General features: G+C 44.3%; 1 protein-coding gene across 1 annotated transcript; it reads right to left on the bottom strand.

Moving 5' to 3' along the window:
• Positions 1-12,330: 12,330 nt before the first annotated feature.
• Positions 12,331-14,612, bottom strand: LOC124687646 (auxin response factor 8-like). The gene is made up of 3 exons (XM_047221413.1): positions 13,508-14,612; positions 12,496-13,421; positions 12,331-12,385 (listed from the first exon to the last, which is right to left on the bottom strand). Exons 1-3 carry the CDS (start codon positions 14,534-14,536, stop codon positions 12,331-12,333), a joined length of 2,010 nt encoding a protein of 669 aa, XP_047077369.1. The 5' UTR covers positions 14,537-14,612.
• Between the last annotated feature and the right edge of the window lie 2,562 nt (positions 14,613-17,174).

Here is a 17,174-nt window from a genome sequence, read left to right as displayed (position 1 = left end):
CTTATGCAAGTTTTGTTGACTTGCCATACTTGTGTTTGCTTCAAACAACCTTGCTAGCCAAAGCCTTGTACTAAGAGGAAATTCTTCTCGTGCATCCAAATCCTTGAGCCAAAACTATGCCGTTTGTGTCCACCATACCTACCTACTATGTGGTATTTCTCCCGCCATTCCAAAGTAAATTGCTTGAGTGCTACCTTTAAAATTTCATTCCTTTGTCTTTGCAATATATAGCTGCATGGGAAAATAGCCTAAAACTATTGTGGTATTGAATATGTACGCTTATGTGTCTTATTTCTTATAAGTTGCTTGTTGAGCGGTAACCATGTTTCGGGGACGCCATCAACTATTACACCTTTGTTGAATATGTATGTGAGTTGCTATGCATGTTCGTCTTGTCTGAAGTAAGGGCGATTTATCATGATCAAATGGTTTTGAGTATGCATATTGCTAGAGAAGAACATTGGGCCGCTAACTAAAGCCATGAATCATGGTGGAAGTTTCAGCTTGGACATTAATCCTCAATCTCTTATGAGTATATTATCTCTGTTGTTGAATGCTTATGCATTAAAGAGGAGTCCATTATCTGCTTGTCTATGTTGTCCCGCATGGATGTCCTAAGTTGAGATTTATCAAAAGCGAGAAATCCAATGCGATCTATCTCCTTGGACCTTTGGTACAAGGCGACATAGAGGTACCCCTTTGTGACACTTGGTTGAAACATATGTTATGCAATGATAATCCATGTAAATCCAAGCTAATTAGGACAAGGTGCAAACACTATTGGTATTCTATGCATGAGGCTTGCAACTTATAGGACGTCTTATGCATAACACATATGAATTATTACTACCGTTGACAAAAATTGTTTCTATGTTTTCAAAATAAAAAGCTCTAGCACAAAACAAGTAATCCATGCTTCCTCTGCGAAGGGCCTATTCTTTTACTTTATGTTGAGTCAATACCTACTTCTCTATCTTAGAAGCAAACACTTGTGTCAACTCGTGTGCATTGATTCCTTACATACTTGCTTATCTGCATTCATCATATTACTTTGTGTTGACAATTATCCATGAGATATACATCCATGAGATAAACATACAAGTTGAAAGCAATCGCTGAAACTTATATCTTCCTTTGTGTTGCTTCAAACCTTTCTACTAAGAATTTATTGCTTTATGAGTTAACTCCTATGCAAGTCTTACTGATGCTTGTCTTGAAAGTACTATTCATGAAAAGTCTTTGCTATATGATTCATTGTTTAATCATTGTCTTTACCATTGCTTCTGAATCACTTCATTCATCTCATATGCTTTACAATAGTATTGATCAAGATTATGATAGCATGTCACTTTAGAAATTATCCTTGTTATCACGTTACCTACTCGAGGGCGAGTAGGAACTAAGTTTGGGGATGCTTGATAGCGCTCAAACGTATCGTATAATCTTCCGATGTTCCATAAGCTAGTTTTATGACAATACTCACATGTTTTATATGCACTTTATATCATATTATGGCATTTATTGGACTAACCTATTGGGCAGATGCCACAGCGTTTCCAGCTTCGTTTATTATGTCTCTGCTATTGCGTAAAAGGGCCCAAAAACCAAAGTGCTCGGAAAAAATCCGTAAAATCACGTAAATCTATTTCGCGAAGACTCATCGAGCGAAAGGGTGCTATGGTGGGGGAGGCCCAGGGCCTCCCACACCACAGGCCGGGCGCGGCGCGCAGGGGTGGCCGCCCCACCCCTATGGGGCGGGCCCCCGGGACTCTTCGTTCCATGCTAGTTTTATGACAATACCTACATGTTTTGCTCACACTTTATAATGATTTTATGCATTTTCCGGAACTAACCTATTAACAAGATGCCGAAGTGCCAGTTCATGTTTTCTGCTGTTTTTGGTTCTAGAAAGGCTGTTCGGGCAATATTCTCGGAATTCGACGAAACAAAAGCCCCAGATCTTATATTTCACGGAAGGTTCCAGAAGTCCGAAGGGGAGACGAGGAAGGGCAGCAGGGGACCCACACCATATGGCGGCGCGGGTGGCCCCCTGGCCGCGCCAGCCTATGGGGAGGGGGCCGCTGGCTCCTCCGACTCCGCCTCTTCGCCTATAAAATCCCTCGTGACCTAAAAACCCGACACCAATTGACGAAACTCCAGAAAGACTCCAGGGACGCCGCTGCCATCGCGAAACTCCGTTTCGGGGGACAAGTCTCTGTTCCGCACGCCGCCGGGACGGGGAATTGCCCCGGAGTCATCTCCATCGACACCACCGCCATCTTCATCGCCATTGCTGTCTCCCATGATGAGGAGGGAGTAGTTCTCCCCCGAGGCTGAGGGCTCTGCCGGTAGCTATGTGGTTCATCTCTCTCTCCCATGTGATCTTTATGTGATCATGAGCTTTGTATCACTATTAATCTATGTGCTACTCTAGTTATGTTATTAAAGTAGTCTATTCCTCCTCCATGATGTAATGTTGACAGTGTGTGCATCATGTAGTACTTGGCGTAGGTTATGATTGTAATCTCTTGTAGATTATGAAGTTAATTATTACTATGCACTCTAGAGGTTAATTTAATATGAACTCCGGAATTACTCTCCATGATGTGACGGTGACAGTGTGCGCATCGTGTGTGATTCCTTTATGAAGTTGTGGAGCTTGTTTACTCCGGCTTGAGGGTGCTCTTGTAGCTCTACACAATGAATGGTGTTTGTTATCCAACAAGAGAGTGTGAGAAAGTAGCACAAGTGAAGAGAAGTTATTTATTTATGTGATCATTGTTGAGAGTGTCCACTAGTGAAAGTATGATCCCTAGGCCTTGTTTCCAAATATCGAATCACCGTTTATTTACTTGTTCTACTGCATGTTTACTTGCTGCCATATTTATTTCAGATTGTTATTACCACTCATATTCATCCATATCACTTGCATCTTACTATCTCTTCGCCGAACTAGTGCACCTATACATCTGACAAGTGTATTAGGTGTGTTGGGGACACAAGAGACTTCTTGTATCTTAATTGAAGGGTTGCTTGAGAGCGATATCTTTGACCTCTACCTCCCTGAGTTCGATAAACCTTGGGTGATTCACTTAAGGGAAACTTGCTGCTGTTCTACAAACCTCTGCTCTTGGAGGCCCAACACTGTCTACAGGAATAGAAGCGTGCGTAGACATCAAGCTATTTTACGGCGCCGTTGCCGGGGAGGTAAGGTAAAAGGTATTCACATCCTCCGACTACTAAGCTATTTCCTAGCATTGTTGCCGGTGTGTGAGTGCTCGAAGCTATTTCCTTTAGATCCTGCAATTATATCTTTTTGTTTCTTTTTTTCACTAGTTAGGCTTAATGGAAAACAACAAAAAAATTAGAGATATTTATGAACTTTATATTGAATTAGGACATGATGTGTTTGAAGAGAGAATTAAAAAACCCATGGAACTTTGTTTGCAAAATAGTTGTAGCAATGTTATTAGCATGAACACTTTGAACACTATTATTGCTAATGCTATGGAAAAATCTAAGCTTGGGGAAGCTGGTTTTGATGAGCATGATATTTTTAGTCCCCCAAGCATGGAGGAGAAAATTTACTTTTATGATACTTTGCCTCCCATTTATGATGATTATAATGATAGTGGTATTTTGGTGCCACCTACTATGGAGGATAAAGTTTATTATGATTATACTATGCCTCCCATATTTGATGATTATGGTGATGAGAATAATAATGATAGCTACTTTGTTGAATTTGCTCCCGCTACAATTAATAAGAATGACTATGCTTATGTTGGGAGTAGTAATTATTTTATGCATGAGACTCATGATAAGAATGCTTTATGTGATAGTTATATTGTTGAGTTTGTTCATGATGCTACTGAAAGTTATTATGAGAGAGGGAAACATGGTTGTATGCATCTTAATAATATTAAGTTTCCCCTCTTTATGTTGAGAATCTTGAAGTTGCGCTTGTGTTACTTTTCTATGCTTGTTGCATTATGCCTACATGACTTGTTTATTTACAAGATTCCTTTTCATAGGAAGTGGGTTAGACTTAAAAGTGTTTCTTATTTGCTTTTGATGCTCTCTTTTGCTTCAACTCTTATTTCTTGCGAGAGCATCATTAAAATTACTCGAGCCCATCTTAATGGCTATAAAGAAAGCACTTCTTGGGAGATAACCCATGTTTTTATTTTGCTACTGTTTTGTTGTGTCTTGGAAGTTTTTACTACTGTAGCAACCTCTCCTTATATTTATTTTATTGCATTGTTGTGCCAAGTAAAGTCTTTGATAGTAAGGTTGATACTAGATTTGGATTTCTGCGCAGAAACAGATTTCTTGATGTCACGAATTTAAGTAGATCTCTCTGTAGGTAATTCAGAAAAATCTGTCAATTTTCGTGTGTGATCCTCAGATATGTACGCAACTTTAATTCAATTTGAGCTTCTTCATCTGAGCATGTTAAGTGCCTCTAAAAAATTCGTCTTTACAGACTGTTCTGTTTTGACAGATTCTGTCTTTTATTTCACATTGCCTCTTTTGTTATGTTGAATGGATTTCTTTATTCCATTAACTTTCAGTAGCTTTGAGCAATGTCCATAAGTGTTAAGAATGATTGTGTCACCTCTGAATATGTGAATTTTTGATTATGCACTAACCCTCTAATGAGTTTGTTTTGAGTTTGGTGTGGAGGAAGTTTTTAAGGGTCAAGAGAGGAGGATGATACAATATGATCAAGAAGAGTGAAAAGTCTAAGCTTGGGGATGCCCCCATGGTTCATACCTTCATATTTCAAGAAGACTCAAGCATCTAAGCTTGGGGATGCCCAAGGCATCCCCTTCTTCATCAACAACTTATCAGGTCACCTCTAGTGAAACTATATTTTTATTCCGTCACATCTTATGTGCTTTACTTCGAGCGTCTGTGTGCTTTTATTTTCGTTTTGTTATTTTCATTCTCTGAATAAATTCATGCTTGTGTGGGAGAGAGACACGCTCCACTTTTTCATTTGAACACTTGTGTTCTTAGTTTCACTTTTAATGTTCATGGCGAAAGTTAAAAGTTGTTGCATTTATTGCTATTTGGTTGGAAACAGAAAATGCTTCATATTGTCTTGAATAATTTGATACTTGGCAATTGTTGTGCTCAAATAGATCATGTTTAAGCTCTTGCATCATGTACTTTGCACCTATTAATGAAGAACTACCATAGAGCTTGTTGAAATTTGGTTTGCATGATTGGTCTCTCTAAAGTCTAGATATTTTCTCGGTGAAGTGTTTGAACAACAAGGAAGACAGTGTAGAGTCTTATAATGCTTGCAATATGTTCTTATGTAAGTTTTGTCTGTACCGGTTCATACTTGTGTTTGCTTCAAACAACCTTGCTAGCCAAAGCCTTGTGCCGAGAGGGAATACTTCTCGTGCATCCAAATCCTTGAGCCAAAAACTATGCCATTTGTGTCCACCATACCTACCTACTATGTGGTATTTCTCTGCCATTCCAAAGTAAATTACTTGACTGCTACCTTTAAAATTTCATTATTTTTCTTTGCAATACATAGCTCATGGGAAAATAGCTTAAAAACTATTGTGGTATTGAATATGTTACTTATGTATCTTACTTCTTATAAGTTGCTTGTTGAGCGGTAACCATGTTTCTGGGGACGCCATCAACTGTTACACCTTTGTTGAATATCATGTGAGTTGCTATGCATGTTCGTCTTGTCTGAAGTAAGGGTGATTTATCATGATCAAATGGTTTGAGTATGCATATTGTTAGAGAAGAACATTGGGCCGCTAACCGAAGCCATGTATCATGGTGAAAGTTTCAGTTTGGACATTAATCCTCAATCTCTTATGAGAATATTATCTGTTGTTGAATGCTTATGCATTAAAGAGGAGTCCATTATTTGTTTTCTATGTTGTCCCGGTATGGATGTCCTTAGTTAAGATCTATCAAAAACGAGAAATCAAATGCGATCTATCTCCTTGGACCTTTGTACATGCGGCATAGAGGTACCCCTTTGTGACACTTGGTTGAAACATATGTAATGCAATGATAATCCATGGAAATCCAAGCTAATTAGGACAAGGTGCGAGCACTATTGGTATTCTATGCATGAGGCTTGCAACTTATAGGATGTCTTATGCATAACACATATGAATTATTACTACCGTTGACAAAATTGTTTCTATGTTTTCAAATAAAAGCTCTAGCACAAAAATAGTAATCCATGCTTCCCTCTGCGAAGGGTCATTCTTTTACTTTATGTTGAGTCAGTTTACCTACTTCCTACTATCTTAGAAGCAAACACTTGTGTCAACTGTGTGCATTGATTCTTACATACTTGCTTATTTGCATTCATCATATTACTTTGTGTTGACAATTATCTATGAGATATGCATGTTGAAAGTTGAAAGCAACTGCTGAAACTTAAATCTTCCTCTGTGTTGCTTCAATGCCTTTACTTTGAATTTATTGCTTTATGAGTTAACTCCTATGCAAGACTTTTTGATGCTTGTCTTGAAAGTACTATTCATGAAAAGTTTTGCTATATGTTATCTATTTGTTAGCAAACTATAGATCGTTGCCTTGAGTCACTTCATTCATCTCATATGCTTTGCAACGAGTATGATCAAGATTATGTAAGTAGCATGTCACTACGAAATTATTCTTTTTATCGTTTACCTACTCGAGGGCGAGTAGGAACTAAGCTTGGGGATGCTTGATACGTCTCCAACGTATCTATAATTTCCGATGTTCCATGCTAGTTTTATGACAATACCTACATGTTTTGCTCACACTTTATAATGATTTTATGCATTTTCCGGAACTAACCTATTAACAAGATGCCGAAGTGCCAGTTCCTATTTTCTGCGGTTTTTGGTTCCAGAAAGGCTGTTCGGGCAATATTCTCGGAATTCGACGAAACAAAAGCCCAAGATCTTGTATTTCATGGAAGGTTCCAGAAGTCCGAAGGGGAGACGAGGAAGGGCAGCAGGGGACCCACACCATATGGCGGCGCGGGTGGCCCCCTGGCCGCGCCAGCCTATGGGGAGGGGGCCCCCTGGCTCCTCCGACTCCGCCTCTTCGCCTATAAAATCCCTCGTGACCTAAAAACCCGACACCAATTGATGAAACTCCAGAAAGACTCCAGGGACGCCGCCGCCATCGCGAAACTCCGTTTCGGGGACGAAGTCTCTGTTCCGGCACGCCGCCGGGACGGGGAATTGCCCCGGAGTCATCTCCATCGACACCACCGCCATCTTCATCGCCATCGCTGTCTCCCATGATGAGGAGGGAGTAGTTCTCCCCCGAGGCTGAGGGCTCTACCGGTAGCTATGTGGTTCATCTCTCTCTCTCCCATGTGATCTTTATGTGATCATGAGCTTTGTATCACTATTAATCTATGTGCTACTCTAGTGATGTTATTAAAGTAGTCTATTGCTCCTCCATGATGTAATGTTGACTGTGTGTGCATCATGTAGTACTTGGCGTAGGTTATGATTGTAATCTCTTGTATATTATGAAGTTAACTATTACTATGCACTCTAGAGGTTACTTTAATATGAACTCCGGAATTACTCTCCACGATGTGACGGTGACAGTGTGCGCATCGTGTGTGATTCCTTTATGAAGTTGTGGAGCTTGTTTATTCCGGCTTGAGGGTGCTCTTGTAGCCCTACACAATGAATGGTGTTTGTTATCCAACAAGAGAGTGTGAGAAAGTAGCACAAGTGAAGAGAAGTTATTTATTTATGTGATCATTGTTGAGAGTGTCCACTAGTGAAAGTATGATCCCTAGGCCTTGTTTCCAAATATCGAATCACCGTTTATTTACTGTTCTACTGCATGTTTACTTGCTGCCATATTTATTTCAAATTATTATTACCAATCATATTCATCCATATCACTTGCATCTTACTATCTCTTCGCCGAACTAGTGCACCTATACATCTGACAAGTGTATTAGGTGTGTTGGGGACACAAGAGACTTCTTGTATCGTAATTGCGGGGTTGCTTGAGAGGGATATCTTTGACCTCTACCTCCCTGAGTTCGATAAACCTTGGGTGATTCACTTAAGGGAAACTTGCTGCTGTTCTACAAACCTCTGCTCTTGGAGGTCCAACACTGTCTACAGGAATAGAAGCGTGCGTAGACATCAAACACAAAAAGACCAAAAATATTTCTGTTGTTTCTCTTTATCATTTTGTTTATTTGGTTTCTTGTTCCTATTTTGCTTTATTTACTATCGTTGGTTTGCTATAAGAAAATCCAAAAAGATTTTACTTTCATTCTTGTTTCCAAATTCGAAAACACTAAAAATATTTGTTGTTCTTCTTCGGTTTTGTAAAGTTTATTATGGAGTTCAGCGGTCTCCGATGGTTGGAGCTTGGTTTTCATTTCATATTATTCAAGCCACACAAGTGAAAGGCAATAATGACGATCTACGACAACTTGACTGTGGTGAGAGGCTGGTATGAACTCTATTTGTTTTCATTTTTGTACATATACTCATCCATGTGAGCATGCTTAGTTGGTTCATGAGAGGTATATGTCATTTAATGAAAGTCTAGTAGTTCATGATCTCACATGTTTAGCTCCAATTATTAATAATGAGTAGCATGCCATAAATATTTGCTTGCATTGTTTTATTCATAGATAGGTATGACATTGTGATATCCTCCTCTGAATAATTCATTTGAATTGACTTGGCACATGCTCACGCATGCATATGACTGAAAAACAAAAGTCAATTAAGCCTCGATGATTCACTTTGCTTCAGAGTTCTCGTATCACTTTTATGCCTCCGTTAATTTTATTTTGTCGCAAGCATGATTATGTCAGTTATTGCTCTCTTGATTGTCGCTTCCCAGTCTATTGCTAGCATTCACTTGTACTGAGCGGGAATGCTGCTCGTGCTTCCAAACCCTTGAAAACCAAGTTATTCCAAAGTGTCCACCATAAATACCTATGCATGGCATTTCAAACCATTCCAAGTAAATTTTCATGTGCTACCTTTAAACCTTCAAAGTACTTCCCAATTTGTGTCAGTGTTTTATAGCTCATGAGGAAGTATGTGGTGTTTTATCTTTCAACCTTGTCATTTACTCTGACAGGACTTTCACCAATGGACTAGTGGCACATCCGCTTATCCAATAATTTTGCAAAAAGAGGCGGCAACGGGGTGCCCAGCCCCAATTAATTAACTTTCATCAATAATTCTCTTCACATGTTTTGCCCTGATTCATCAGTAAGCAACTTAATTTGCAAATAGACACTCCTCCATGGTATGTGAATGTTGGAAGGCACCCGAGGATTCGGTTAGCCATGGCTTGTGTAAGCAAAGGTTGGGAGGAGTGTCATCCATAATGAAACTAAAGTACATGTGTAAACAAAAGAGAAGAGGGATGATTTACCTTGCTGGTAGAGATAACGTCCTTCATGGGAGCCGCTCTTGAAAGTCTGGTTGACGAGGTAGTTAGAGTGCCCACTACCATTCGTTGACAACAACAAACACCTCTCAAAACAATTTTACTTTTGTTTTAAAAATGAAAAGCTCTAGCACATGTTAATCCCTGCTTCCCTCTGCGAAGGGTCAATCTTTTACTTTTATGTTGAGTCACCATCCTTTCTTTGAGCACCCTCATGAGAGCATAATTGTCATTATTAGTGTAATATGTTTGTCCCAGAATATGGTTAACTGTGGTATAACTTTGATGCTTTTACCTTTGATAATCTTTACTTCTAGTCTTTCCATGAAATTCAGAGGTGCCTGGGCATTTATGTTTCTTTGTACAAATACGGGCAAGCGAGATACCACTTTATCATATCTTTTCATGAACATTGCAATCCTGCTGATAGATATGATTCATGATGCTTATTATTAGTTTGTTGGTATATTTTTCATGATTGACATAACTATTAGATGACTTTATTTGCATTTATCTTATTATGAATTGCCTAAGTACTCGTCCATATCATGAGAATATTTACATCATATGAGCAAATGTGTTCGCGAAAGTTCTTTTATCGCACTCAGTTGTTAACTGAATTGCTTGAGGACAAGCAATAAGCTAAGCTTGGGGGGGAGTTGATACGTCCAAAACGTATCTACTTTCCCGAACACTTTTGCTATTGTTTTGCCTCTAATTTGTGTATTTTGGATACAACTAACACGGACTAACGTTGTTTTCAGCAGAATTGCTACTGGTGTCTTATTTTTGTGCAGAAAATTAACTTTCAGGAAAATCCCCGGAAATAATTGCAATGGGCCTATTTTCACAGAAGACTTACGGAGCCAGAAGACGAGACGGAGGGGGGCCACGAGACGCCCACACCACATGGCGGCGCGGTGGGCCCCTGGGCCGCGCCGCCCTATGGTGGCGTCGCCTCGGCCAGCCCCCGACGCTCCCCTCTGGACTAGTTAAAGCCCTTGACCTAAAAACGCACGGGGGTTCGACCAATTTGCCAGAAGACATCCAGAACTCCGCCGCCATCACGAAACTCAATCTCGGGATCAGAAACTCCGTTCTGGCACCTTGCCGGGATGAGGAATTGGAGGAGATCATCGCCATCATCACCACCGACGCCTCTCCATCAACCATCCATGCTTCCCCCATCCATGTGTGAGTAAATCCCCGCTGTAGGCTGAAGGGGATGGTAGGGATTGGATGAGATTGTTCATGTAATAGCCATAAGATTGTTAGGGCATGGTGCCTAGTATTCGTAGTTGGTACTTTTATGATATTGTTGCAACTTGTTATGCTTAATGCTTGTCACTAGGGCTGATATTCATTGTTTTCTGATCTTACCTGCAATTTGTATACACATATTGCTGTCCGGAACCCGAGGCCCCAAAGTGACATAAATTGGGACAACCGGAGGGGAAGGCTGTGATATGAGGATCACATGTGTTCACGGAGTGTTAATGCTTTGCTCCGGTACTCTATTAAAAGGAGTACCTTAATTACCATTAGTTTCCCTAGAGGCCCGGCTGCCATCGGCTGGTAGGACAATAGATGTTGTGCAAGTTTCTCATTGCGAGCACGTGCGACTATATACAGAACACATGCCTATGGTTATTTAGTACTTGGATACTGTTTTATTATTATCTGCAAATGCCTTGTCTTAATTATTACATGAGTTCTCTTATCCATGCAGCGCCCGTTCATCCATCCCTATGCCTACGGTATTTTAATCCCGATGTTTACTATAATCACTACTCTCGTCTTTGTTACACTGCTCTGCTTATATTTTACTACCGGTACGCCATAAAGCGGTTACTCTTGATAAACTCTTGCGAGCAAGTACGTTTCCGAGTGCAGTCTGAATTGACAACTCCGCTGTTAAGGCTTACAAATATTCTTTGGCTCCCCTTGTGTCGAATCAATAAATTGGGTTTTACTTCCCTCGAAGACTGTTGCGATCCTCTATACTTGTGGGTCATCACCCCCAAGCTTAGGCTTTTGGTCTAAGTGGAGATCAACCCCAGGGGGACCAACCAGTGTAAGAAGTGTTTCCCCCGTAATATGACGAAGAAGCACCTTCGTCCTGATATGAACTCGAGGACGCCCCGGTGTAGTGCGTGGCGTAGTCATCAGTGGCCGCCTCCTCCTCCTGTTGCTGCCCACGGAATCCAAGAAGTCGCAGCTGCTCGTCCACACCCCCCCCCCCTCGGCCTACCCACAACATCGACGACGCACTTTGTGCAACCCTGCTCTGATCCAAGCGTCGCCGCTAGGGTCTTGGGAGGATGACAAAACGTCACGCGCCCCTACTCCCATCCAAGCCGGAGATGGCATCTAAGCCAGCCAGGCCGATGGTTGGAGGAAGGAGACAATCTCCCAATTTATTTGACGTTTTGGGATATATTGATTTTCTAATTTCTAATTGGATATTTTAGTTTTTTAAATAGGGCTGATAAGTTGGGTCCAGTCCAAATCAGTAAACTAGCCCTGACAGGCGGGTACCCTTGTTAGAGTTGTGTTAAATCGTGGTCAATTCGTGTATAGCGCACATTGAAGAAAAAGTCTACCAAAGTGTGGTGGGATATTGTTCCGCAATATTGAAGAAAATGTGGTATTTTTATGCTAACATAAGCAAAAAGAAGGACACGATCCTTCCCTTAACCCAATTCTTGCTACATGGATTGCACATTACACGATACACGAAGAAGAAGAAGATAACTGGACTGCCTAATTGGACTAATGCTCCATAGCCTCTTTTGATGAATGCTACACCATAGTAGTCCGATGATAAAAACGAAAGAACACGATAGCACATCAAACTGCCCTGTACATACGGACGATGCTCTCTCTATATGCTCTAGCAGTCTAGCTCCCAGCATCTGCCAGTATGGTAATCCTCCGTGCCGCCTTGACGAACTCGCTGACATAGAAAATTATACAGTACATTCAGTTCAAGTTAAAGACCGATCGATATGGGTATTAAGAATTTGTTTATTAGCAAGTGTAGCACGGATAGTGATTTGCTCTCACCTGAAAGTCTCGTCTCCGGCGTGCTTCACCTCGCCGGCGGCGCCACGGTAGAGCACGCGGCTCCTCAGCTCCGCGCCGTCGATGCAGAACATCTGCGATAAACGGCCGTAGAGCTCCTCGAACGAGGTCATCGCCGAGAGATCGAGGTTCCGGCCAACGGTCTCCGACTGGACGAACACCTTGCATTGTCCCGCCTCCAGGCCGAGCTCGGAGCTGCTGTGGCTGTTGCCCCTGAACCACCGCAGCGACGTGTCGTCGGAGGGGCTGCTGTACTGTATGACGCCGGAGGCCGAGCCCTCCGACGCGTTGCCGGCGGCTTTCTCGTCGTTCCAGTCGAGCGAGCTGTTCAAGGTGGCCGTGGGGGAGGTCACTCCTGCCGAGCTCATCTGCTGCTCCGTCAGTATCGTCTGGCCGAAGAGCACTAGCCCCGGCCGCTTGACGCCGTGGGGCTTGACGCACAGGGTGCTTGGGACGGCGTTGAGCTGCCCCGGTGAGCTGCCGATGGTCAGGTCGGTGCTGATTCCGGGTGTAGCGCTGACACGGTCGGGGCAGCGGAGCCCCGGGTACGCGAGGCTCGGCTGCAGGTTGGTGGGGCGGAGATCCGATAAAGAAGATGGACCGAATTGCGTATGCCTGGCTCCCTGTATGCTACCGTCCGGGAAGGGGAAGAAGGACGGACGGTAGCTCTGGGTGTGGTGGTGGTAATGGTGGCGGTGGCCGTGCGTCGCTGGGTTCGGGGGAAACGCCGGGTGCAGGAGCTGCCCCTCGAAGGGGAACTCCGGGTATGCCGGAACCCGCGGCTTCTTGCGCGGCGGCGAGAAGGAGGAGGCGAGGTGGTGCATGGCCGGCATGCTCGAGACGAGCTCGACCAGCCACGGGCTCACCCGCTTCACGTTCTGGAGGAGGTCCGGCTCGTCCCAGGTCACCTGCGCATTCATTTGAGAATTGAGCGAAAGCTGTACCGAAAAGCAGATTGTTTGATTTGTTTGTGGTGGTGGTGAAGTTACGGTACCTGAAGGAGCCTCCACGGTGACTGCAGCCAACGGACGGGGTCGGCGACCTGGACGCCGGCGACGGTGCCCATGAACCAGCTGATACGGGACGAGTCCTCCGTCTCGAACGCCATCTTGAACCGCATCCCGGGGCACCACTGGACCCGCATCGCCGCGCGCACCGCTGCGGCGCGCACGCAGAACTCCGGCGTGCTGGCGCGCGGGTAGTACGCGACCTCGAACGGCTGCCCGCCGCCCGCCAGCCTCGCGGCCTCGAGCACGTCCTCGGCGCGCACCTTGGCACGGCCTCTGGCGGCCCCGCACAAGCTCACATTGCCTCGCACGGGGCCAGCGTGCCGGTCCCAGCCCTCCTCGGCGCCGCAGAAGCCGCGCTTGGCACGCCGGATGCCGACGTGGAGCTCCCCGGCGTCGCCGCGGAGGAAGACGACGGAGTCCCCGGCCACGAGCTTCTTCTGGTTCACGAACGCGCTCCACCCCGTGGTGAGCAGGTGCCGGCGCGGGGTGCCGCGGTAGATGTGCCGGAACTTCCACGCGGCCCCGTGCACGTCCCTGGCGACGACGGTCTGCACGGGCGGGTCGGCGGCGTAGTCCAGCCGCGGGAAGATGGTCTCGGCGCAGTACCTCGGCACCGAGAACCCGCCGCCGTTGTTGGCGTCGGACTGCGTCAGCGTCTTGGCGAAAGACGCCGGCTTCTCCTCCTGCGCGTCGTCCTGGATGTCGGCGCCGGACTCCGCGGCGCGGAGCGGGGCGAGGCGGATCCTGGCGAAGACCTCGTCGGTGTCCGCGTCGGCCAAGTACCGCACGGCGGCGACGCGGCAGGGCACGAGCGGCGGGGCGCGCGCCGCGGAGAGGTCGGCGCCGGCGGCGTGGCCGAGCGCGTGCTCGGCGTGGCCCTGCGGGAAGTAGTACACGCTGGAGCCGAGCGGCGGCACGGTGCACATGCCGCCCGCGCACGCTAGCCACAGCTGCCGGTCGACGCTCCGCTCGGCGCCCGGCGGCGGCTCCGTGAGGTCGGCGAACGTGATCATCCGCAGCAAGTTGGGTGGTTTTCTGTTTGTTGGAGTGGTGGTGGTGGGAATCGGAGGAGAGCCGACGAGTGGTGCCGTTCCTAATGTAACAAGGACTAGCATCTAGCCCCGGCAGTTCGGCGACTTTATATGTGCCCGTAGCGAATGGGAGAGACACAGGGCTGGATCGATTGTGCGTGGCGGTTCACGTCGGAAAATTGCAGGACCAGTGGCCGGAGCTACGCGTGTACAAGTGTGAAGCTGGGCCAGTGAGCTTCAGTACGCGTCCACTGCACAGTAGTACCACCAGTCTAGTAGTTTCATGGGCAGCATGGCCCATGGAACTATGGAAGATACACCGTTGAGGAATTAGAGCTTAACACATGGAAACCACAAATATAACTCAATCTACATAAAGCTCATTTTTTGAAAAATTCAAAAATAATATTTAAATTTATTTTAAAGTCTGAAAATAAATCTAGATGTAGACAAACATGTGTTCTACAAACGTGAAAATATGCAACTCGAAATACCTTATGTTCGGGGCTATGCAAAAATGACAAATTCTGATATCTATAATAGAGAATAGTACAGGCTCTCATAATCTTAAAATCTGCCAGATTTTGTCATTTTTGTGCTACCTCGAATATATGGTATCTCGGGTTCTCATTTTACACAATGATAGAACTCGACATTGCTTACATCCATATTTTTTCAGATTTTTTTGAACTTAAAATACTATTTTTGATTCTTTTTTAAAAAAGACGAGCTACATATAGCTCGTTCTACAAAAGTCCACACACCTTTACACTAAGAATTCGGCTTTTAAAAAATTATACTCCCTCCAATCCATATTAGTTGCCACTAACATAGATGTATCTAGACATATCTTAATTCTAGGTATATCCATACTAGTGGCAAGTAATATGAATCGGCGGGTGTACCATGATCCAAATTCAAATAAAAATGAGCGAGGCCCGGATCGTCATCACCATATATTTATACCTCTTGTAAGCTGCCGACTAAGGTTAATCGCTTCATAATATAACCAACGACAATTGTAAAAACTCCCCAAATGGTGAAGTTTCGCTAGCTGACGTGGGTGGTTTTTTCTCTCTTTGTTGGAGAGATTTTTTCCATGTTAAAATCTTATGTTCCCTGTGTGTGTTCTTATTCGTTCTTCGTTATTTGCTTGTCGCGTTTATAACATCAAACATGTACAAGGGCACTGAAAATAGATTTTACGTTCATCTGCGGGACCGAGCGACAGAAGCTGGAACCTTGCGGGACACCATAAATCCGTAAGCACGTGGTGCCATGTTACCCTTTCGAGTATCCTAGAACAACACATTGACACTCCATGAACATATGAACTCCTCAAACCGTACCATCTCCCTCTTGTTTTCCCGAGGGTATCACTATAGGGTTCACATGTTCAACAATACAACAGCAAGGAGGTGGAGATGGTGATGGACATCGCCATGCCGGCTGCGATGGGAGGCGGCGGTAGGGCCGCCCAGTGCATGGGTGGCGACCATGGGAAGGGATGCCTCCATAGGGGCCGCAACCCTTGGCTCCCTATTCTTCCTTGGTGATGGTACTAGTGTGGAGGAGATCCCCCTCCTTGGCGGCTGCCAAGAGGAGGAATTTTCGTCACAATTGCTTGGTGCCTTCAAAACTAGGCTCCCCCCCAATATATAGAGATGGTGATACAATCTTGGTCATGGCATTGGTGCCCTTTGGTTGAGATGTGCCTTGTGTTTACAATAAATGTTTGCATCCCATGCTATAATTGTATAACCGGAAAGATTAATACTTCGGTGTTATGTAAACAGAAAAGAGTCCCTAGTAAGCCTCTTGTAAAACTAGCTTGTTGATTAATAGATGATCATGGTTTCGTGATCATGAACATTGGATGTTGTTAATAACAAGGTTATGTCATTGGGTGAATGATATAATGGACACACACCCATAATAAGCGTAGCATAAGATCAAGTCATTAAGTTCATCTTGCTATAGACTTTCGATACATAGTTACCTAGTCTTTCGACTATGAGATCATGTAAATCACTTACACCGGAAGGCTACTTTGATTACATCAAACGCCACTGCGTAAATGGGTGGTTATAAAGATGGGATTGAGTATTCGGAAAGTATGAGTTGAGGCATATGGATCAAGAGTGGATTTGTCCATCCCGATGACGGATAGATATACTCTGGGCCCTCTCGGTGGGATGTCGTCTAATTAGCTTGCAAGCATGTGACAAGGTCACAAGAGATGACATACCACAATACGAGTAAAAAGTACTTGTTGGTAACGAGGTTGAACTAGGTATGGAGATACCGATGATCAAACCTCGGACAAATAAAGTATCGCGTGACAAAGGGAATTGGTATCGTATGTTAATGGTTCAACCGATCAGTAAGTTATCACTAAATGTTTGGGAGCCATTATGGATCTCCAGGTCCCGCTATTGGTTATTGGTCGGAGAGGAGTCTTGATCATGTCCGCATAGTTCACGAACTGTAGGGTGACGCGCTTAAGGTTCGATGTTGTATAGTAGCTTCGGAATATGAGATGGAGACCGAATGTTGTTCGGAGTCTCGGATGGGATCCAGGACATCACGAGGAAGTTCGGAATGGTCTGGAGAATAAGAT

This window comes from Lolium rigidum, chromosome 2 (genome assembly GCF_022539505.1).
Source record: "Lolium rigidum isolate FL_2022 chromosome 2, APGP_CSIRO_Lrig_0.1, whole genome shotgun sequence".
NCBI lineage: Eukaryota > Viridiplantae > Streptophyta > Magnoliopsida > Poales > Poaceae > Lolium > Lolium rigidum.
Note: the sequence above shows the minus strand (reverse complement) of the source record. Positions and strands in the feature narration are given on the sequence as shown.

Excerpts from the sequence above, each read along its gene's own strand:
- LOC124687646 (XM_047221413.1), bottom strand. The coding sequence starts at position 14,536 with ATGATCACGTTCGCCGACCTCACGGAGCCGCCGCCGGGCGCCGAGCGG. Across the intron at positions 13,422-13,507 it reads CACCGTGGAGGCTCCTTCAG|GTGACCTGGGACGAGCCGGA; the intron begins GTACCGTAACTT and ends ATGAATGCGCAG. Across the intron at positions 12,386-12,495 it reads GCCGGAGACGAGACTTTCAG|CGAGTTCGTCAAGGCGGCAC; the intron begins GTGAGAGCAAAT and ends TTTCTATGTCAG.